Source organism: Sus scrofa, chromosome 5 (assembly GCF_000003025.6).
Source record: "Sus scrofa isolate TJ Tabasco breed Duroc chromosome 5, Sscrofa11.1, whole genome shotgun sequence".
NCBI lineage: Eukaryota > Metazoa > Chordata > Mammalia > Artiodactyla > Suidae > Sus > Sus scrofa.
The window spans coordinates 59,774,066-59,796,357 of NC_010447.5; the positions used below are offsets into that span (position 1 = coordinate 59,774,066).

The 22,292-nt window shown below is 42.3% G+C and overlaps 1 protein-coding gene across 6 annotated transcripts in view; it reads left to right on the top strand.

Annotated features, from left to right (window-relative positions):
* GPR19 (G protein-coupled receptor 19) overlaps positions 1-18,454 on the top strand; it is a 42,695-nt gene extending 24,241 nt beyond the window's left edge. For 4 of the 6 annotated variants that reach the window (XM_021092331.1, XM_021092332.1, XM_021092333.1 and 1 more), the window contains exon 4: positions 16,776-18,454. In XM_021092331.1, coding sequence (XP_020947990.1) covers positions 16,792-18,045 — 1,254 coding nt within the window. In that variant the 5' untranslated portion in view covers positions 16,776-16,791 and the 3' untranslated portion in view covers positions 18,046-18,454. Of the gene's footprint in view, positions 1-7,010; positions 7,172-16,775 lie in introns of all 6 variants that reach the window. The other 2 variants (XM_021092330.1, XM_021092334.1) reach the window with 1 other exon arrangement.

The following is a 22,292-nucleotide window of genomic DNA, read 5'->3' on the forward strand; positions in this document are numbered from 1 at the left end:
AGAGAAGGACCAGTGTGTGGAGGCAATTTCTCCTGTACGAACCGAGGCAAAGACAGTTTAAAAAGCAAAAAGGGAGTTACTATCATGAATGTATTACCATGTTTGTAGAGTCATTTTTCCTGGGCCAAACTTTGAAAGCAGTCATCTCCTGGAGCCTTTCATTCAGCATACTTTCCAAGGCACTCCATTGTGCATTATTAGCCCCAATTTCTGATCAGGAAATGGAAGTACAGAATAACTAATCTGCCTGAAGTCACACATAGCAAATAAAGCCAGGATCTGAATCCACATCTTTCTGATTTTGTGCTCTTTCAACTACATAACAAGTAAAGTTCTTTACCCCACAGTCTTTTAAAAAATATGTTTTTTGGAGTTCCCATTGTGGCTTAACAGGTTCAGAACCCAACTAGTATCCATGAGGATGTGGGTTCCATCCTTGTCCTCCCTCAGTGGGTTAAGGATCTGGCTTTGCCATGAGCTGCGGTGTAGGTCACAGATGCAGCTCAGATCCAGTGTTGCTGTGGCTGTGGTGTAGGCCAGCAGCTGCAGCTCCAATTCGACCCCTAGCCTGGGAACATCTATATGCCGCAGTTGTGCCCCCCCCAAAAAATATATAAATGGTATTAGGTTAATACAAATGATATTAGATTAATACAAATATGGTTCTAAAAATTTGGAAAATACAAAGATGTATAAAAGTATAATGAAAATAAAAATCAGTCATCTAGCCACCTAGAAACAACTTACATTAAAATTTTGTTGTATTTCTTTGTCTTTTTCAGTGTATGTAATGGTAACAAAGGTAAACATTTGTTAAGCATTTGCTTTGTTCCAGACATTGTTCATTTTTCTTGTGTCATTTATTTTATTCTCATGAGGAATCAATAAGGTGGGTACCATTATTATCCTAATTTACTGGTAAAGACACCCAATAAGCACAAAGATGTTAAATCACTTATTCAGGTAATAAGTGATTTAAAACCCAGGCAGGTTGGCTTGAGAGCAGGGTTCTCAACCTCAACATTATTCGTATCTTGAATCAGATAATTCTCTGTTGGGGCTGGGAGGCTATCCCCTTTATTTCTGAATGTTTAGCAGCATCCCTGCCTTCTACCTTCTAGATGTTAACACTTTCCTCCCCTAGGTGTGACAACCAAGATTGTCTCCCAGTTTTGCCAGATATCCCGTGGGAGACAAAATGACCTCTGAACCACTGCTCTAAGAGCTTGTGCTCTCAACCACCTTTTATGGTTGAGATAATACATGTAGCTTCTTCATATTTAAATTGTGCTTAAGGAGTTCCCGTTGTGGCTCAGCAGTAATGAATCCAACTAGTATCCGTGAAAATGCAGGTTCAGTCCCTGGCCTTGCTTAATGGGTTAAGGATCCAGTATTGCCGTGAGCTGTGGTGTAGGTTGCAGATGCACCTTGGATCCCACGTTGCTGTAGCTGTGGTGTAGGCTGGCAGCTGTAGCTCCGATTCCACCTCTAGCCTAGGAAGCTCCATATGCTGAAAGTGTGGCTCTAAAATAATAGTAATAATAATAAATTGTGCTTAAGAGTTATTTTATACATCTAAAGAAGGAGGTACACCTCTGAATTTGAATGCAAGCTATGAAACCTTCCTGGGACATCACTGGCTTTAAAGAGCATGGGTAGGAAATTCGTTATTTCCAGAGAAATGTTCATTAGTAGACTTTACAAGTCTAATAATAGGTTTGTCTAGTAATAGAATTAATAGTAATAAAAGTCTAATAATAGGTTTGTCATATCCCACCATTGCCTGGTGTGGAGAATAGCCATGTTTCTCTCTCTTACTACCTTTTCCCTGGTTCTATGTGTCAGGTACCCTTAGCCTTCAATTCAGACCTCAGGTGTACACTTATGGAAAGCAGGGCAGTGCTTATCAACCAAAGCGTCAAACAAAGGATGTCTGTTGCAAATAATTTCTTGCTAATAAAGTACCAAAGTTAGCCAGTGATTCATTTTTTAAAAATTAACTAAAATAAATGTAAGGATATGTACATAATTACTGTCTTTTCAACATGATTTCTTAGGTTGAAGATTATAGGCTGAGCTCCTCAAATTGCACACCGTTCTGGGTGTGTCTGTAGGGGTGTGTCATGTGTATAAACACATTTGTCACATCTGCTTCTGAGGAAAAATTTGAAAGTTACTGGCATAGGTGATTTGGGTCAGTCATTGCTGATATGCAGAGAGGATTAAAATAACAAGCACTGAGACATGATAGCAGTAGCATTTTAACTTATAAAATGTCTAAAAATATATGGCACTAAATTATATATTAATCATCTAAAACATGCAAATGTACCTTCAACCATATTTTCAATCAAATCTGACCACATATATAGTTGGATAATTTGTCCATAAAAATTACATGTTAATGCAAATTCAAATATAACTGCTGCTCCATGAACTTGAAGTTTGCTTTCTTGAAAAACTCTGATTGAAAGTGCCGCAGATCAAAATTTACCCAGAGTGTTGATGTGAACTTTTGTGAGATAGAATGTAAATGCTTCTGAAAAATGCAAGTTTTGGGTAACTCTGTTTAGTGCTTATCCTCAGGTCTTAATGAATCCTTCACCTTTTCAAATAGCTATAAATAGTGTCTGCTGTACAGCTCTTTGCTTTGAGTGTAACGAGTCTGGTCTTTGCCTCTCCACCTCTTTCCTGTTTCAGTTGCACTACTAGAGATGTTGATACTAAAATCAGAGATTGGAAATGAAACCAAACCTTTACCTCCCAAACAACTCTTTGCCTCTGCTTGAACTCAAAGAACACACAGTAGCTATTCAAAAAAATGTTTGTTGTAATAAATGAAATTGAGTTTGGTGAGGTGACGATTCTGTGGCCAAACTGTTTTCTTCAGCATTTGAAAGATCCTGTGCTGGGAGAGAGGTTCAGAACATTGGTTGAGGACAGTCCCGGGTTTTAGCAAGTGTTTCACCCCTCTGAGAAGTTTGGTGTTAGATCGGATGGGAAGCCAAGACAAGTGGCAATTCGTCTTAGACCAGACTACTACTTATTTTTTTCCCCTATTTTTTAAAGTTTTATTGAGGTATAGTTGGTTTACAATGTTGTGATCATTTCTGCTGTACAACAAAGTGGTTCATTTATACATGTACACATATCTATTCTCTTTCAGATTCTTTCCCCACATAGATGATCAAATATTGGGTAGGACTAGACCACTTCTTGCAAGGAATCTTTAGTAAGAGATTGTTGGCACATCCAGGGTAGTTATTGAGGATGACTTGGCTGGCCTGAGGTACCATTCTTCTCTCCTTCAGAGACCCAGAATACTGACCTTGGACAGTGAAGGCTCACAGAGCTGGGCCCCAGCAACCCCAAACAGCTTCCCTCTACTTCCATCAGAATCTCTCAGAATGAGCTCTCCACCACGTGAAAGGGGTGGCTTACAACTTAAATGAATGCGTATTGCTTGTCACAATGTCTGCCTATCAGTTTTAGTTCATGGAGCAAAAATGACCTTAGAAATCCTCTAGGCCAGCTCATTCATATTGTAGACATGGAAACGGAGGTTCAGGGAAACTGGTGTAAAAATAAGGCTTCAGTCTCTTGATTTACTGTTCAGTGCTTCTAATCAGAACTAAGGGTTCTCAGCCTCCAGTCTAGCATTTAAGGTAAAGTAGAAAGTACTATGTTTTTTAAGCTTCTGTGGCTTGCTAATGTTCTAGATGCCAGTGGGGTAGTGGAAGGTGATAGAGTGGCTGGTATGAGTTTTATTTTTCCCATTCATTATGTAACAAATGCTATGTTGATTAGTCTCTATTGCTGCTGTCACAAATTAACACAAATTTAGTGGCTTAAGAGAACAGCGTTTATGACATCACAGTTCTGCAGGTCAGAAGTTTGGATGGGCCTGGCCAGTTTCTCTGCTTAGTCTCACATGGCTGAATTCCAGGTGTTGGCCAACTGTGCTCCTTTTTAGAGGCTCCAGGGATGATTCCCTTCCAAGATCATTGCGGTGGTAGGCAGAATCCAGTGCCTTGTGCTAGTAGGACCAACATCACATTTCCTTTTTTTTTTTTTTTTTTTTTTAACATTTTTTTCTAGTGAGCTTTCTATTTATTTATTTTTTTTTGTCTTTTTGCCTTTTCTAGGGCTGCTCCTGTGGCATATGGAGATTCCCAGGCAAGGGGTCGAATCGGAGCTGTAGCTTCCGGCCTAAATCAGAGCCATAGCAACGCAGGATCCGAGCCGCATCTGCAACCTACACCACAGCTCAGGGCAACGCCGGATCCTTAACCCACTGAGCAAGGCCAGGGATCGAACCCGTCACCTCATGGTTCCTAGTCAGATTCGTTAACCACTGAGCCACGATGGGAACTCCCAACATCACGTTTCCTTGAGGGCTCTCAGCTTGGGGCCATCTGTAACTTCCAGAGCCCTCTCCCTGGTTCTTGCATTGTAGCCCTACATCTGAGCCAGCCACAGCCTGCCGATTCCTTCTCATGCTTGGAATCTCTCTTTCTCTCTTCTGTCACATCTCTCTGCCATCAGCCAAGAAAGTTCCGTCTTTATAAGGGCTTATTAGTTTGGGCCCACCTGGATAATCCAGGATAATCTTTTCATTTTAAGTTCTATAACTTTAGTTATATCTGCAGAGTCCCCTTTGGCTATATAACACAACATATTACCAGGTTACAGGAATTGGACACTTTGGGGGGTTGTTCTGCCTTCTACACACGCTGTTTCTTTTAAATAGTGGCAAGGCTCTGTTGTACTAGGATAATGGAAATGTCAGTGACAAACATTTCTGGGACTGTCTTCTTCCTTTTCCTAGGTCCTTGGGCTCTTAACACACAGTGAAGTGTATGGGCTGGTCCCTCTAGACTTGGATCCCCTCTGATTATAGCAGAGATGTAGTTATGGTCTGAGCTCGTGTGTGTCCTTGAAGGCTGGTGGAGCTGTTGCTTAAGCTCCCCCCCCCCATCATTGTCCTCTCTTCTAGCTGGGGAGCTCTATTCCTTGGACCCACCTCCCTAGCTGCCTGCCTCCATCACCACCTGTCCCTTCCCTGTAGCACAGTGAGGAAGTTAGGCAAGGGTCCCAGGACTACCTTTTTTTTTTTTTTTTTTTTTAAAGTGCTTTATTTACATACTGTAACAGACTCATTTTAAGGGTACTACTCAGTGACATTTGGTACGTTTACAGAGTTGTACAACCATCACATAATCAATTTCAGAACATTTTCATCATCCTTCAAAGATCCCTTGTGCTCATCCAGTACTACCCTTTACATGGTTCCAGGGGGCACAGCTGCATTCCTGGTTCAGAGGTCCTTGTTTCTCCCTCCTCCTCTCTACAGAAATCCCCTCAGAGAACCCAGCTTCCAGGAAACAAAAGCCAAGGCAACAGGTTTGTCTCAGGCTCAGTGAGGCAGCTATCCTCTAAGACAAGGCAGCACTGAGGGTCTGGATTCATTCTCAGAAGGATATAGGGCAAAAATCCCAGCAGGGAGCACAGTGCAGGCACATCAGTATGTCAGCCGTGTATCCTGATTGTACCAGGCTGTGGAGTCTTCCAGCTGCAATGGCAGCAGAGCAGTGATCTGCAGGGGAGTGAGTCAGACCTTTCTTTCTCCACTAAGCAGAAAGAAAGCGTTCTTTGCTCCCAGCTTAAATGACCCAATGGGCACAAGGTGAGGAGTCTGAAGGGAGAAAAGAGGAACCAGCCTGGGGTGCCAGAATGAAAGGAAGTTCCCAGAGGACCTTTGTCCCTTTGGGCCCCACCTACTCCTTTTTGTCTCTTCCCTGCCCCCACGGATAGGTTCTTTTGACTATAAAGGATTCCAAGTCACCTTAAGGACAATAACCTATCACAAGAGCAGTCCTAACGCCAGGCCTCAAGGAGCCTGCAACATTGTTCAGGCTCTGGAAGGAGTTTGGGAATCCAGGCACTTTGATGACCAGATTTCCTTATCCTGTCATTATCTGCAGCAGGAGTCTCAATGAGTCTATCATTGATGACCCTATGCTTCTCTGTCCCTGCTGCTGCTGCGTCCATGGCTTCCCCAGCCCCCAAGCCCCAGAGAGGGGCCTCCTGCCAAGCTCTCTTATAACAGCCTGCTCTTTTCTTTTGTAGGACTCATTAGAGCTTACTGTCTATTTATGCTTGCTTCTTACTCTCCTCTCCACTCCTCCACAGCTAATTAGACTCTCATCATTGTGCAGGTAGGGACACAGTTTTGTTTGCCATTGTATATCCAGTTTTTAGCACAGAATGTTTTGGCACGTAGTATGATCTTAAAATATATTTATGGGACAATGAATGATTGAAAATGGGCAAAGATGGGAGTTCCCATTGTGGTTCAGCAGTAACGAACACAATTAGAATCCCTGAGGACGTGGGTTCTATCCCTGGCCTCACTCAGTGGGTTAAGGATCTGGTGTTGCTGTGAGCTGCGGTATAGGTCATAGACCTGGCTCAGATCTAGCGTTGCTGTGGCTGGGGTATAGGCCAGCAGCCGTAGCACCAATTTGACCCCTAGCTTGGGAACTTCCATATGTGGCCCTAAAAAGATAAAGGAAGGAAGAAAGGGAGTAGGAAAAGGAAAGGAAGGAAGAAAAAGAAAGAAAAGAAAGAAAGGAAGGAAAGAAGAAAGAAAGAAAGAAAGAAAGAAAGAAAGAAAGAAAGAAAGAAAGAAAGAAAGAAAGAAAGAAAGAAAAAAGAAAATGGACAAAGAATCAAAGAATCTGAAGGGATGTTTCTCCAAATGTATATATCCAACTGCCAACTGGGTCGCTCTCCTTGGATATCTAATAGGAATTGAACTCATCCAAAATAGAATTGTTGATTTCTAGCTCCTCAAACTTTTTCTTTCTGCATCTCAGACCCTCAAACCTAGGAGCCATCCCCATCCCTTAATCCCATCACACCTCAGCAAATCTTATTGGCTCTGTCTCCAAAATTTTTTTCTTTTCTTTTCCTTTTTTTTTTTTTTTTTTTTTTTTTTGCCGGACTAGGGATCAAATCGGAGCTGCAGCTTCTGGCCTACACCATAGCCATAGCAACTTGGGATCTGAGCTGCGTCTGCGACCTACACCACAGCTCCCAGCAACACCAGATCGCCAACCCACTGAGCAAGGCCAGGGATCAAACCTTTGTCCTCATGGATACTACTCAGGTTCGTTACCACTGAGCCACAATGGGAGCTCCTAATAATTTTTGTTTAGCTGTGTAATATTGTTTCTCCCACTAGAGGAAAGCTCCATAAAAGCAGAGACTTTGTCTAGTTAACTTTTTTTTTGGCCACACCCACAGCATGTGGAAGTTCCTGGGCCAGGGATCAAATCTGTGCACAGCAGCGATTTGAGCTGCTGCAGTGATAATGGTATATCCTTAACCTGCTGTGCTATAAGAGAACTCCAGTTATTGTCTGAATCTCTAGCAGTTATCACAATCCTGGCTCATACTAGATAAAAAATACTGGATAAATGTGTGATTAAGGATAACTTTGCATATAACATGATAACAAATTAGTCTTTTTTTTTTTTTTTTTTTTTGTCTTTTTAGGGCCACATCCATGGCATATGGAGATTCTCAGGCTAGGGGTCAAATTGGAGCTACAGCTGCCCGCCTACACCACAGCCACAGCAATGCCAGATCCAAGCCCTGTCTGCGACCTACACCACAGCTCACGACAATGACGGATACTTAACCCACTGAGCAAGGCCAGGGATCAAACCCATGTCCTGATGGATACTAGTTGAGTTGGTTAACCACTGAGCCATGACGGAACTCCAAATTAGTCATTTCTTGAGGTGAAGTTTCTTGATTTTTCTTTTTCTTTTCCATCTTATCTGACTATGTACTTTGTAAGAACACTAGAGAGACAGGGAAGTTCAGCATTATTAAACCCTCCTACACAGAATCCTAAGTGGCATCTGGGGTGTGAAATACTGGATAGTGTCCTTTATAACATATCCCCAGAGAGGAGCCAATATGACCTAACATTTTCTGCTGCAGCTTGGTTTGCAAAGAACTGGGGAGAATTGTAGCTCATGGTCACATAACCTTCTGTGGGGTGAAGCTCCAGCTCCTTTCTGTTATATTCCTTTGCTTTGGGTATCTACTCCGGCGCTGGCCATCCCTGCATAAAACTGTCTAGGAGGTTTATCTTCTTCACCTCCAGCCCTTCACCCTCCACCCCACCTTCCCACAGTGACACTCCATCTTCATTCTCTCATATCCTGATGGTCCTTAAGGAGTTTGCTTTTGGCGTCTCTTCTGTTTCCATTTTCACTAAGATCATAGGTCTCAGAGACAGAAGGGGTCCCAGGGATCACTGTTCTACTGATTATATACAAAAATATTTATTCTCTAATAAGCATTTACATTTTAAATGGGACTTTGATGCTCACCTGGGCAGTACATACACTAAAATGGGACTTTGGCTTTAAAGGAATCATGGTCTAATGGTGAGAGAAGCAGGGGGTGGATAGAAGCCTTCCTTGTTTCTGGAAATCACACCAAGGATTCTACTCTGCTTATTTCTGATATTTTAGAATTCATGTGAAGAACACATAAAGGTAAAGGTGGTAGAATAGGAATAGTTCTGTACATCTAGATATCTAGAATTTCTCACCCAGAAATGTTGTTATGAGCTATTTTGTGATGTTAGAAGAGGCTGTTTTGAAAATCTTTCCCTATTCAAAAAAATCATGCTCTCCTTGAAAGCATAGCCAGTATTCAAACAAAAAGAAAAGTGCCAGGTCTGATATCAGGAAACTGCTTGATTCCCAGTTGGGAAACAGATTGAAAAGAATAGACCTGGAAATATTATAGAGGAATATTTATATACATTATATAACAGGAGGAAAGGGAAAAGGGCATGAGAGAATATTCCAAGCTTATAAGTCATGATGCTAGGAAACTCAGATGGTGGAGAAGAACCTTGATTTTCACTGGAGGTATGAGGTTCTTTTGCAATTATTCAGAATTATCTAAAGGAAATAATTTAAGAAGGATGGATTCTATATGGTTTTGAGAAAGACATAGTTAATCCAGTTATATTGCATCTTTTGATTTAGGATAAAAAGATTTAATCTGGCTAATATGGCACTAAAAATTATCCCCAACTTGGAGAAAGGTTATGTTTATTTATTTGACCCCAATGACTTTTCTCTTTAAGACAATGTTGTAAATGATGATTAGATACCTTGACCCCTTCACAAAAGTCATTCACCCTTAACAAAGCTAAATTATGTGACTAATGTTAGTATTATCACTTTAGTGTGTGATGTGGTTACTAAAATTTGCCTGTCATGTGGCTTAGAAGACTTTTATGGGCTCAACAGTAGTATGAATGCTGATTTTTTTTTCCAGCTCTTGTTATGTACCCGACATCGAGCTAGGTGTTTTTTCAAACTATAGTAGAATAACATTTATTGAGTGTTTTTCTTATATCATACAGATTGACTTGTAATAACTCATTTAACTTCCATGCATATATTATCTCATTTAATACTCATAATAATCAAATGAGATAGGAACTAATTCTCTTCATTTTACAGATAAGAACATTGAGCTCAAGAGAGTTGATAAGTTATTGTGGGTCACACAACTTTTAGCACATGACAGCGGCAGAACTCTTACTTCAGCTGTCTGCTTCAAAGCCTGCACACATAACCACTTTGCAGTATTCCTATATTGTGAGCTGAAAAATAGATGTTTTTTAGCAGAACATTATGTTGTGGGTGTAGGTCTATCAGATTTAGCTAATGAAAGTACAGGACACCAGTTAAATATTGCATAGGATATTGCATGGGACATACTTATACTAAAAAAGTATCTATTAATTTACCTGAAATTCGTATTTAACTGGGTGCCCTATGTTTGACAATGTGACAATGGCACATTAGGAGAACATGTCTTTTCTCTCTGGTTTTCCTGTTCCCCCACCACAGTTATGCTGGTGGCCACCTGGTACTTACATAGTTCTATAAAGCTCTTAGCTCAGTGTCCACACCAGAGCCACAAACAAGATGGGAACTCAGGAAACTTCTCCAGACCTATGTGGCTTCTTTGGCCATTTGTGAATTCAGGACATCCAGATGGGTTGCCCTGTAAAACCCTGCCCTTCTGGAAGCATGTGTTTGAAGAACTGGCTCTGCAGGGAGAAAACCTATTTATGGTGTTTGTCAGTTTCATGGTGTGACTATTCCTACCATGGTTGGTTCGTGATACCAACATGATGTCGTTGAACTTGGAGTTGGGAAGAAGCACAGCTGGCTCTGGGGAGCTCCATGCAAGCCAGTCCCAGCCCACCCCTGTCCCAGGCATTTCTTACTTTATATATAGGCAAATTAAGCTTCCGTAACAGTGAAAGGTTTAAGGAAAATATCTACCACCATCATATTTCAGGGGGAAGGATCAAGATGGCAGAGGAGTAAGATGTGGTGCTCACCTTCTCCCACAAACACATAAAAAAAAAAAAAAACACATCTACATATAGAACGAGTCGCACAGAACATCTGCTAAACGCTGGCAGAAGAACTTAAACCTCTAAAAAGGGCAAGAAACCCTTGACATAACTGGATATTTCCTAAATTACAGCAATTGAAATTTAAAAGAGAATTTCCTACTTGGGGTAATACTATCGATCCAACTTTTTCTGCACTTCAATTCAAACTGAAGTCTTGAGTTGTGCTTTCATTCTTCATTTAAAAGATGACAATTAATCATCTGTCATGATGAATTTCCAATACTCTCACATTCTTTAGTCTGAAGAAAGACTGTGTTTCAGATCAGCATGTCTACTGCACTTTTGATGCTAAGCCTAGCAGTATATGGTGGGAGTGATTTTTTTCCCCCAAATGTTCACCATGTCACATGTTTCTGAGCTAGCATATTGAACAGATGTATCTGTGGGTAGCAAGAAGCTGTGGGGGAATAACTTTATATTCCTATGTTGATTGAGAAGTCCATGTTCAGCCAGTTTGATCTTCTGAATTCAGCCCATTGTGGCTTCTCTGGACCTGAAGTGCTAGTGGTGGTTAAAAGCATGGGCTTTGGAATGAGGAAATTCTGGGTGATCACTTTCCAATTATGTGATCTCGGGGAAGAACTTCAGTTTTTTTTCATCTGTAAAACAGGATTTATTGTATTACGTACCTCAGAGGGCTTATGAAATACGTGACACACAGAGTAAGCGCAGAGTAAGTATTAACTCTTGGTGGGATTAATGTTGTAACTACTGTCATCATCTCACTGCTTATTAGTAAACTGCCTACGTATCTCCTAGCAGATACTTCCCATTCTATAGAAAATGTTTCCACTTGTGGGGTTTTTTCCTAAATCATAAAAATTCAATATTATAAAAACTCTAGTTTGCCATTAAATCTTTAGGCAAATGTCAGAAATAAAAATGGTCTTCCTATATTATGAACTTATTTATGAATCTTTATAATTTCAGGAGGAAAAAAGAAATCAGTTGTTAGCATTTTATTTATTTATTTGCTTTTTAAGGCCACACTCATGGCATATGGAGGTCCCCAGGCTAGAGATCAAACCGGAGCTATAGCTGCTGGCACATACCACAGCAATGCGGGATCCGAGCTGCATCTGCCACCTAGACCACAGCTCACAACAACACCGGATCTTTAACCCACTGAGCAAGGCCAGGGATTGAACCTGTGTCCTTATGGATACTAGTCAGATTCGTTAACCTTTGAGCCACAACGGGAACTCCTGTTAGCATTTTTTGAGTCTAGAAGAAAGCTAACTAGCAATGATATGCTTATCCAGGAAGAGCCCCTGGCCAACTGTGAAGTTAATCATCTGTGCCTTTGTTTCTTTTTGTGGTTCTCTCAGTAGTTTATAGTCATTCATATATTCATCCATCCAACAAAATATGATTTTCCAAAAGTCAAAATCATGACCTTCATTCAAATATAGAATGACATAACATCAAAGATTTATTAACTTATCACTGAAGGAACCAATGAGATAATAAGGTTGCTTCCAAGAGCATTTGAATGCATAGCTATTTTTAGGATTTTGTTGTTGTTTGTTTCTTTAAATAATGTGAGTACAAGATTCTGGGCAAACAAAGCTGGTAATGTCTTACAGGGCAGTAAGTCCACAACTTTGGGGGTTATTTTTTCTACTAGACAGAAATTTGCATGTTAACATATAATGTCTGGGTTCTAGTCATATAGTAAAAAGCAAAATCAGTCAAGATGTATTCTTCCAGAGAATTAAATAATCCTTGAGGAAGCCTATTTAACAATGTTCTCGTCTGACATTTAAAAGATAGGCTTTGCTCTCTGTACCTTATTTTCAAGTATTGGATAATTTTTATTAACACATCTATCTCATTCAGTAAACCTTTATTAGTATCTATATACCCCAGGAATATAAAGACATAGTCCCGATCCTTAAGGAATTCATAGCCTAATGGGAGACAACATTCAAAATAAAAATTACAATATAAAGTGATAGACGTATTCCCCCCCAAGGTTCTGTCACTCTAGAGGTCCCCCAGTCCCTAGCTCTATACCATGTCAATCCATCCACGATTTTCTCCACCTCTATATTAAAATACATCTCTTAGAGACCAGTAGATGAATAATTCCTCTCTTGGATTATATATATATATATATTTTAATAGGGGCCCTCAAAACTCAACCCAGTGGAATGTGTCATTTGGCAATCTCAGAGCTGGTTGGCAAGAGACAGCCTGAGCAGGAAAGAAGGGAAGAAACCCTTCCTGTCGCTGCTAAAATTACTGAATGTGGATGACCCACATGTAATTACCAATTATGCAGCCCTTGTTTTTCAGAAGCATTGCCTTGAAGATGGATTTATTTCCAAATTAATGGAGTAAGGGAAATCCTTCCGAACTTTTGCTTTGGGTCCCTAGAGTTTAGTTTCAATATGGCAGACCATGCTTTCTGGGAGGGGGTGCAGGATGCTGTGTCAGGTCACCTACACTACCTTCACTCTCCCTTAAATGAGAGTAGACCTGGATGACTTCAGTTTCACCTGCTCTGCTCTTCTCAGGAGCCTTGTTTTCCCCTGTCTCCATGGTCACCAATGTTTCAGCTCCTTGAGCACACATGGTGATTTTCTGCGTTTAATTCTCCTAGCAGAGCCACCTAGAGTAGAAGGCCTGTGTATCAGTTTTCTGTCTTTATGGATTCACTTCAGTAAACAGTCAATAAATAGTCATTAATGTAGAGAACTTCAGTGGAAGCTGTAGAGCATGCACAAAGAATAACACCCTTTTCCCAGGACCCCACTGTTTATGGGAGAAGACAGAAACATGAAGCAGTTCTAAAGCAGTGATTGTTAATCTGGGTTGCACACTGGGGCTGCCCAGGGAACTCTGAGGTATCCTGATGCCCAGGCTGCACAACAGAACAATTAAATCAGAATCCCTGAGGGTTGGACCCAGGCATCAGTATTTTTTTTTTTTTTTTTTTTTTGTCTTTTTTGCTATTTCTTTGGGCCGCTCCCACGGCATGTGGAGGTTCCCAGGCTAGGGGTCTAATCGGAGCTGTAGCCACTGGCCTACACCACAGCCACAGCAACGCAGGATCTGAGCCGCGTCTGCAACCTACACCACAGCTCATGGCAATGCCGGATCATTAACCCACTGAGCAAGGGCAGGGACCGAACCCGCAACCTCATGGTTCCTAGTCGGATTTGTTAACCACTGCGCCACGACGGGAACTCCTAGGCATCAGTATTTAAAGCTTCCTGGGAGAGTCCAGTGTGTTTCTACACAAACTGTGGCCCTAAAGCAAAACAAACTGGGAGGAGCAACAAAGTGCTCTATGAACCTGGAATCCATGGCTCTTTAGCCTCCGTTAATATTCTGATCCACCTTTCAGCTGTATGACCACATTTCAGCCCAAGAATGCTGTGTCAGATCAGAAAACAACCTCTCGTAACCATGGGGAAAATGTAGGTCAGTTTGATTATAGGGCATTTAGAGACTGTATAATCTGGGGGGTACAGTCTGCAGAAAACTTTGTCTCCAAGGGGGAAAAGGACCCAAAAAAGTCAACCTAGAAGGGTAACCCTCAAATTATTATACATGCCATCTCCTTCACTTGGAATGTTTGGTTTTTGTTTTTGTTTTTTTAACTTCTTCATCCTCCAGGTCCTTAGGGCTCACCTCACCTCCTTTGTGAAGGCTTTTCCTTTCCGTCCTCCTCTCCCAAAAATTGGGTCCCTATTTTTTTTTCTACCGCTTAGCCCTTATCTTTTAATTATAATTATTATAGAATTTAGTTATAATAAGCAGACGCTTGTTATACATTTACCCTTTAATGGGCCTTACTTATCTCTGTTGCCCTAGTACCTAACAGTCTGTTGCTTACTGAGTGGCTAAACAGCTGCAGTACTTTTAGGTACAGTCAGAAAAGTCATACCATCATTGGGGATGCTTTGACGCAGGAATCCTCAGGCTCCCTTGTCCCATTTCTAAGCAGTGGGGTCCTCGGCTTCCACATGTGTATGTGTGTGTGTGTGGGGGGGGAGTTGGCCAAAGAAAGTGGTGGACACCCTCATTGGTGTAAAGCAGCTGGAGGAAAGGATGGAAGAAGGCCCTGCAGCACTTTGGTGGTAGTGGCAATCTTGAGTTTCATCTACAGAGTTTTGCTGTGAGAAGAAGAAGGAAACAAGGAAGTTCACAGGTTTCCAAGTATGTGTGTGAACTATGGAAAGGTGCCCACTCCATGGCCTCCTATTTATTTAGGCCATAGGCATCTTCCAAGAGTTTAGAACAACTTCTGTCTGGGAAAACTACTTGCCTCTTTTGTTTTTAAACTCTAAATCTTTTTTTTTTTTTTTTTGTGGGGGATTTTTGGGGAGGGAATTTTGTAGGTTTTATACAAAGGAAGGTGAAAAGATTACTTCCATTTTGTAAGGATGACAGTCATGCATTCCAGATTTTCTAGGACAATGCTAACTTTAAATCTTAGGTCCTATTTTCAGACTGCGTATCCTAATTTTTTATATAGCAAGTATGATTGCTATTCTTATGATTTACTATCATCCAGCCAGCCGTTGCTTAAAGGTCTTTTAGTAATTAAAATGTCTAATTAGGGAGTTCCCTTCCTGGCTCAGCAGTTAATGAATCTGACTAGGAACCATGAGGTTGCGGGTTCGATCCCTGGCCTCACTCAGTGGGTTAAGGATCTGGCATTGCCGTGGGCTGTGGTGTAGGTCTCAGATGCAGCTCGGATCTGGTGTTGCTGTGGCTGTGGCTTAGGCCGTTGGCTACAGCTCCCGTTAGACCCCTAGCCTGGGAACCTCCCTATGCTCCAGGTGCGGCCCTAGAAAAAGACAAAAAACCAAAAAAAAAAAAAAAGGGGGTCTAATTAACTTACATTGCTTTTTGATAAGTTAAGTAGGCCTGCCTCATGGCCAATAAAAGTCTTGTAGGGAACACAGAACTGGCTTTTAAGTACATGGCCTTGAACTTTAGATTTTTGTTGAATGTGGGCTCTTGGTGAGGACAGTATATATTAACACCCTCTCTCTACTACAACTGATGGCAAAATCCTTCAAGGAAAAATGGGTCATCGAGAACTCTTCTCTCATACAGAACTCTTCTTTAATCCCACCTCTAAAGCTCAGAAACGTTTCTTTATGAGGTGTAGTCATAGGAGCGCAGTGAGAGGGTGGGAAGCCCTGCTGGAGCCTGTTGCTGGGTGCCCTCCCTTGTGCCACTGGCCAGGTGGGATCACTCTGGTTATTAGAGATTCAGTGACTGTGTTTTCTCTTTCAAATGCTTAATAGATTCAGACCAAATTAAACCTTAATGATCTGACTGCACCCAGAGTCACCTCAGTTTTAATTGAATGGCCCATAATGATACAATCTTCTTCCCTATTAAAAAGTATAACTTGTTTTTCCCTTGCTGACTAGTAGGAAAAAAAAATTAAAGGCTGAGTAAAGTTAGCGTTGGTTGTTTTTACTCATCTGAATGCCATAAGGTTCTAGTAACCTGATTACATTTTTTAGGGGACATCTTGTATATTCTTCAGTCATTTTATGAAACAATTACAGAATAGTATCAAAATATGTCTGATAGGTGGCATGTCATCTTTTGAAAAAAATAGGCTGTATGCGTCATTAAATTAGGAACTACTTCTGGCTCATATAAAAGTGTTATGTTTCTCCATGTGCCTCCATGATGCTTCTGTAATGGAAATTCTGCAATAAGTAAGGAGAAGGTCCTTTTCAGCAGCCAGCTAGTCAGTATTCACAGGTTCCCGTTAACTCTTTCCATAGCTGACATCTGTGTGCTTCCATCTGCCCGGCTTTTTCTCCCTTGCAGCCTTGTTACTTTAGTGTTCCAACATTCAGGAACTTCTCACATCCTTCCAGGAATTCCAGTTCTTCATTTGGGGGTAACACCCTTACCACAGGCCAGATTTGAGCTCTCTACACCTCTGTGATCCCCAGTGTGTGAAGGGAACAAGGATCAATATAGGAGGGGGCTTGCTGTGAGTTCCACCACATTTGACTGAGGGTCAAGAGACGGAGGAGGCCAGGGAGAGCCTGAGCTGGGATCAGCTGAAACAGTCCTAAAGAGAAAGAGAAATGGGGCCAGAGCTTTTTCTGGAGAGTAGTCATGTTTTCCTGCCAATGCACACATCCTACTCACTGACAAATGACAACCAATCTAAGCGTCAAATAAGATCGTTAGCCTTAGGAATCAATCCATGTAACACCATTTTAACAGGAGGCCTCATTCTTCTTTTCTTATCCAGAACTAAGAGGAAAAAAATGAATATGGTTTTTGCTCACAGAATGGATAACAACAAGCTGCCTTTGGTCGTTCCCACGCTTCTGGTGCCCCTGCAAAACCACAGCTGCACGGAGATGGCTGCCCCTCTGCTGAGCCGGGACCTGGCGGCACTGTCTGGGGAGCCTGGCTGGATGGGCAACGGGACAGATCTGCAGCCTGGACCGCGCCCCGGGGAAGTGGCCACAGCCAGCATTTTCTTTGGGGCCCTGTGGTTGTTTTCTGTCTTTGGAAACTCCCTCGTGTGCCTGGTCATCCACCGGAGCAGGAGGACTCAGTCCACCACCAACTACTTTGTGGTCTCCCTGGCATGTGCGGACCTCCTGGTCAGTGTGGCCAGCACGCCTTTCGTCCTGCTGCAGTTCGCTGCTGGCCGCTGGACACTGGGCAGCGCCATGTGCAAGGCTGTGAGGTATTTTCACTATCTCACCCCCGGCGTCCAGATCTATGTTCTCCTCTCCATCTGCATAGACCGATTCTACACCATTGTCTACCCTCTGAGCTTCAAGGTATCCAGAGAAAAGGCCAAGAAGATGATTGCAGCCTCATGGATCTTTGATGCGGCCTTTGTGACCCCTGTGTTCTTTTTCTATGGCTCCAACTGGGACCATCATTGTAACTATTTCCCCCCTTCCTCTTGGGAAGGAACTGCCTATACTGTCATCCATTTCTTGGTGAGCTTCGTGATTCCCTCTGTCCTCATAGTCTTGTTTTACCAGAAGGTCATCAAGTACATTTGGAGAATAGGCTCGGATGGCCGAACCGTGAGGAGGACCATGAACATCGTCCCAAGGACAAAAGTGAAAACTGTCAAGATGTTCCTCATCTTAAATCTACTGTTTTTGCTCTCCTGGCTGCCTTTTCATGTCGTCCAGCTGTGGCATCCCCATGAGCAAGACTCTAAGAAAAGTTCCCTGGTTTTCACAGCTATCACGTGGATATCCTTTAGTTCCTCGGCCTCTAAACCTACTCTGTATTCAATTTATAATGCCAATTTTAGGAGGGGTATGAAGGAGACTTTCTGTATGTCCTCGATGAAGTGTTACCGAAGCAATGCCTATACCATCACAACTAGTTCAAGGATGGCCAAAAAAAACTATGTTGGCATCTCTGAAATCCCTTCCACGGCCAAAACTATATCCAAAGACTCCATCTATGATTCATTCGACAGAGAAGCCAAGGAGAAAAGGCTTGCTTGGCCCATTAATTCAAATCCACCAAATACTTTTGTCTGATTTCTCAGAATTCTTTCAATTATTGTCATGCACCTGTGATTAAAAAGTTTATAAAAACAGAAGCTACTTACATTTTTTTTCAATCAACTTTCTGAGAGAAATGTTTTATTTTGTAAAGTGCACTCACTATGATTTTGTGGATTTTATTTTAGTTGCTTTTTGTTTTAGAGGAAGCTTTCACCTTGAGCTTATGGTCTGTCAGCAGTCCCTTTACTATGTTAGTTACATACATTAAAAGAAAGAATGCTTTCTTACTTTTTATTTACCATTTGGTCCAAAAAGTATAAACCATGTACATGATCTTTGATTAATGATTCAAAACCTGGCTTTATTCTGTTTCCTTTTTCTCCTTCCTACTGAAATTTTGTAACTTCTGTTCCAAATGAAATCTCCTATGTGACACACTTCAGAGACTTGTATTTTTTCTCCTAATCAACACTTAGGAAGTGTTAATATTGTATATGTTTTTACATTACCTTCATCCAAGTAACCACTGTCTGGATCTGTTAATGGAGAGCACTCCATATATTAGAATATACTGAAGCTTGCTGGGTGGTCTTCTGTGAGTGAATTTTAATCAGAATTCTTAGAGAAAAGAGCTAATAAGAGTTGCCTAATTTCTGTTTCTGTCTCTTTTTCTCTCTCCCTCCCTCATTTTCATTTTCCTTTGCCAGCGGATGATTCTTTGAAAACATTTGAAATCGCCGTGGTGTTTTCCTCACATCTCTGTTCCATCTAGGCCGTGTCTAGGATGTTTACCTCCCTTCTGAGTTCAACTCAAGCAAATGAGTAGGTACCCTTGCTGGGCAAGCCCAGAAAATGCCAAAGGAGAAGTGCAGATGGCATCTCTGTGCTCTGCAATTCAGACAGGCGCTCTGGCTGCCCCTGTGCTGGGACAGCACAGGCAAGGAGCATTTCCTTCTTTCTCTGGACTCTCAGACGTGAGGCCCTTTCTGCAGCCAGTGCTTCCTGCCCCTCATTTCTCTCCAGGATAACGTCATTATACCCTCTGGAAGCTCAAACTCTTCTTTGGCTCTGGTAGCTCAAGATTTTCTTCTCTGGTTGCCAGGTTGACTGGTGTGCATTTTCACACCCTACTTAATAAGAATTGCAAATACTAATTCCAATTGCTCAGCAATTCTACCTGTATTATGTTATACTCTTACAAATTCTGTCATATCCTCATTATCATGTTTTATAGATGAGCAAACTGGAACTCAGAGTTATGTGACTTGCCTAAGTCAGAGGGCAATGGAGCTAGTTTTCATACCAAAGTCCCCTAACTGCAAGTCTGTCACTCTTTTCTTGACATGACAGGTACCTCTCTATGGCACACAGGAGTAGCCAGACCCATCCAGGCCTCCATGGGCCTCCTGGCTGCTGCCTGGGTGGAAATCTGAGGTCTACGAGAGCAAGGCATTCTTAACAGGAGAGTCCAGAAATGCAGCAAGCTGGTCCTCACCTCTTCCTTGGCCGTGGCTGGGGTCCTGGGCTTGTGCTGAACATCTGACATAGGAAAGAAGCCCATATATCCCACCTCACAGACATAGGGAGACAAGATTGGGCTTAGTATGTGGGGCACGGAACAGAGCAATAGAATATTCCATCCACAAAATATCTGCAGAGCTGATGGGTTTAACTAGAGGTGCTTCCTTCAATCAACCAAGTGAAAAAAAGAGTGTCTTGTATTTTTCTTCCTTTTCTTTCTCCTCCACATATCCTTCCTTTACCCTGTCAACCCATGGCTCTAAAATGACAAATTGAGTCAGATGTTGATGTCATCAGGCCCTTGAATTTTATTGTTAAAAAAATAGAAGAGACCTCTGCAGTACTTTGATTTTTTAATTTATTTAAGTTAGATTATAAAAAGTAGAATTTAATTTGATTTTATTTATATGTGTATTTTAGGTCTCAGTTTAAACCAAAAAGGCTAGATGATTACTTCATTCTTTTTTTTTTTTTTTTTTGGTGTTTTTAAGGCCACACCCATGGCATATGGAGGTTCTCAGGCTAGGGGGTCTGATCGGAGCTGTAGCCACCAGCCTATACCACAGCCACACAGGATCCCAGCCGTGTATGTGACCTACACCACAGCTCATGGCAATGCCAGATCCTCAACCCACTGAGTTAGTCCAGGGGTGGAACCTGTGTCCTCATGGATGCTAGTCAGATTCGTTTCTACTGAGCCATGAAGGGATCTCCCACTAAGCTTCATTCTAACAATCTGTGAGTTTACCCCAGTGGGTGGAAATTCAGCAAGACAATCTCATACAAACTCTTTTTTTTCTTTTTAGGGCCACACCTGTTGTATATGGAAGTTCCCAGGCTAGGGGTTGAATCAGAGCTGTAGCTGCTGGCCTACAACATAGCCACAGCAACACAGGATCTGAGCCATGTCTGTCTGTGGCCTGTGCCACACACAGCTCATGGCAACGCCGGATCCTTAACCCACTGAGGGAGGCCAGGGATCAAACCTGTGTCCTCATGGATACTAGTCAGGTTCTTAACCCGATGAGCCACAATAGGAACTCCTCATACAAACTCTTTTTATTGAGGTTAGTTTTTTAAGAAATCCCCCCCATAATGACAAATTAAGAGTGTTAATCAAAGCACAAAGGAGAGAGCGCTAAAGTCTTATGACCAATGATAATTCAACTATATTTTCCCAGCATGTTGATAATTCACATTTTTTTTTTTTAGTTTAGTTTAATATTTAGGATTCCTGCTGTCTTACTTGATTTTGAACTTGGAGGAAACTTGATGTAATGCACAGACTGGTGACGATTTGCTTAAGTCTTAGCAATACAAGAATACAATTCACTGTAACTCACACTTACCTGCTGAGCACCAGAGTTAGGTCCCAGGGAGGCAGGCTGCTGGAGGGGAATAAGAAAACGACTCCAATCTTCTTATTAGGCACACAGTGAGGTGCATCCTAATGTGGATTCATGTAGCCTCCAAACAGGAGTTCAAGAAAGGTAATGGGGAGTTCCTGCTGTTGGCACAGTGGGTTGATGCTCTGGCTTGTCTCTTTGGGGACACTGGTTTGATTCCCAGCTGGGCACAGTGAGTTAAGGATCCAGTGTTGCTGCAGCAAGCCTCAGATTCAGTCCCTGGCCTGGGAATTTCCATGTGCCATGGAAGCGGCCAAAAAAGAAAAACAAGCTAACAGTGGGGAGCAGGGTTCAGAGGAGAGCAACTACCCTACCTAGCTCTAGATGCCCCTAGATCTTCAGAGGAGGGCATAGGCATGCAGCCTTTGAGGTGGCATTTGAATTTTCCCTTTTCTAATCTTCAGCGAAAAATGCTGATCCCACCAGCCTGTTGCTCAAAGCTCATCAGCACATCCTTTTGGATGCACTTCCCCATGGACCTTCCATCACAGGTCTCCCCAAGATGCCTGGAGCTGATGCCTGGGCCAGAGCTCTCAGCAAGGACTACATTACCCCCAGGGTCCTCCCCCAAGCTTGTGGGGAGCAGTCATTTGCCAGATAAGGGTGGCAATTTGCCTCTTCTGGTGGACACAGGGCTTTGCTTCACCTCCCCGCACCGTCTGCCTCCCCAGTCTTGCTGCCACCTGCCAGACTCACTTTGAAGCAACAGAAGCAAGTTGTGTTGGAGTTGCTGGGCCAGGACCAGCTCAAGGTTACGCTCTTCTCTAAGAACCATGTGTAAAAGAAGCAAAGAATTAGACTGAGAAGGGCAAGAGGCGAGATGCTGGGAGACCTAACCCAAGCAAACCCCTCATTGTTTGGTAGAGGAAATTAAGTCCAAGAGGTCATATTAGGGGGTCACATAAAATGCCTTCTACCAACCAGTCCAGCATTCTTTAACTCTGTCATTCTGCTGGTTGCGGCATGATTCATTGATTGGAGGGTAAAGAAAAATCCTCACTGTGTTCAGAAGAATTTGAAGAGAATAAACCTTTCCCCACTGTTCAGTGAACTTGCTGATTCCTCTGGAACAGAGACAGCCTTAGAGGGCTGTGACGTGAGAGCCATGGAAACAGACTTCGTCCAGCTGTTCGCAGAGCGACCGCGTGGTGGCACTGTGGCCAGCAGGCAGAGTCCATCTGTTCATACCTGAGGTTTCCAGGAGGTCTTGTCTCATAGCAACAAGATAGTGGAAATCGCTGAGCACCAGAAGCAGCTATGGACTAAGGAATCAGTGTGTTCAGAACACCAATCATCTGGAGTTCTCTTGCGGTGCAGCGGGTTAAGGATCCCGCATTGTCATTGCAGCAGCTT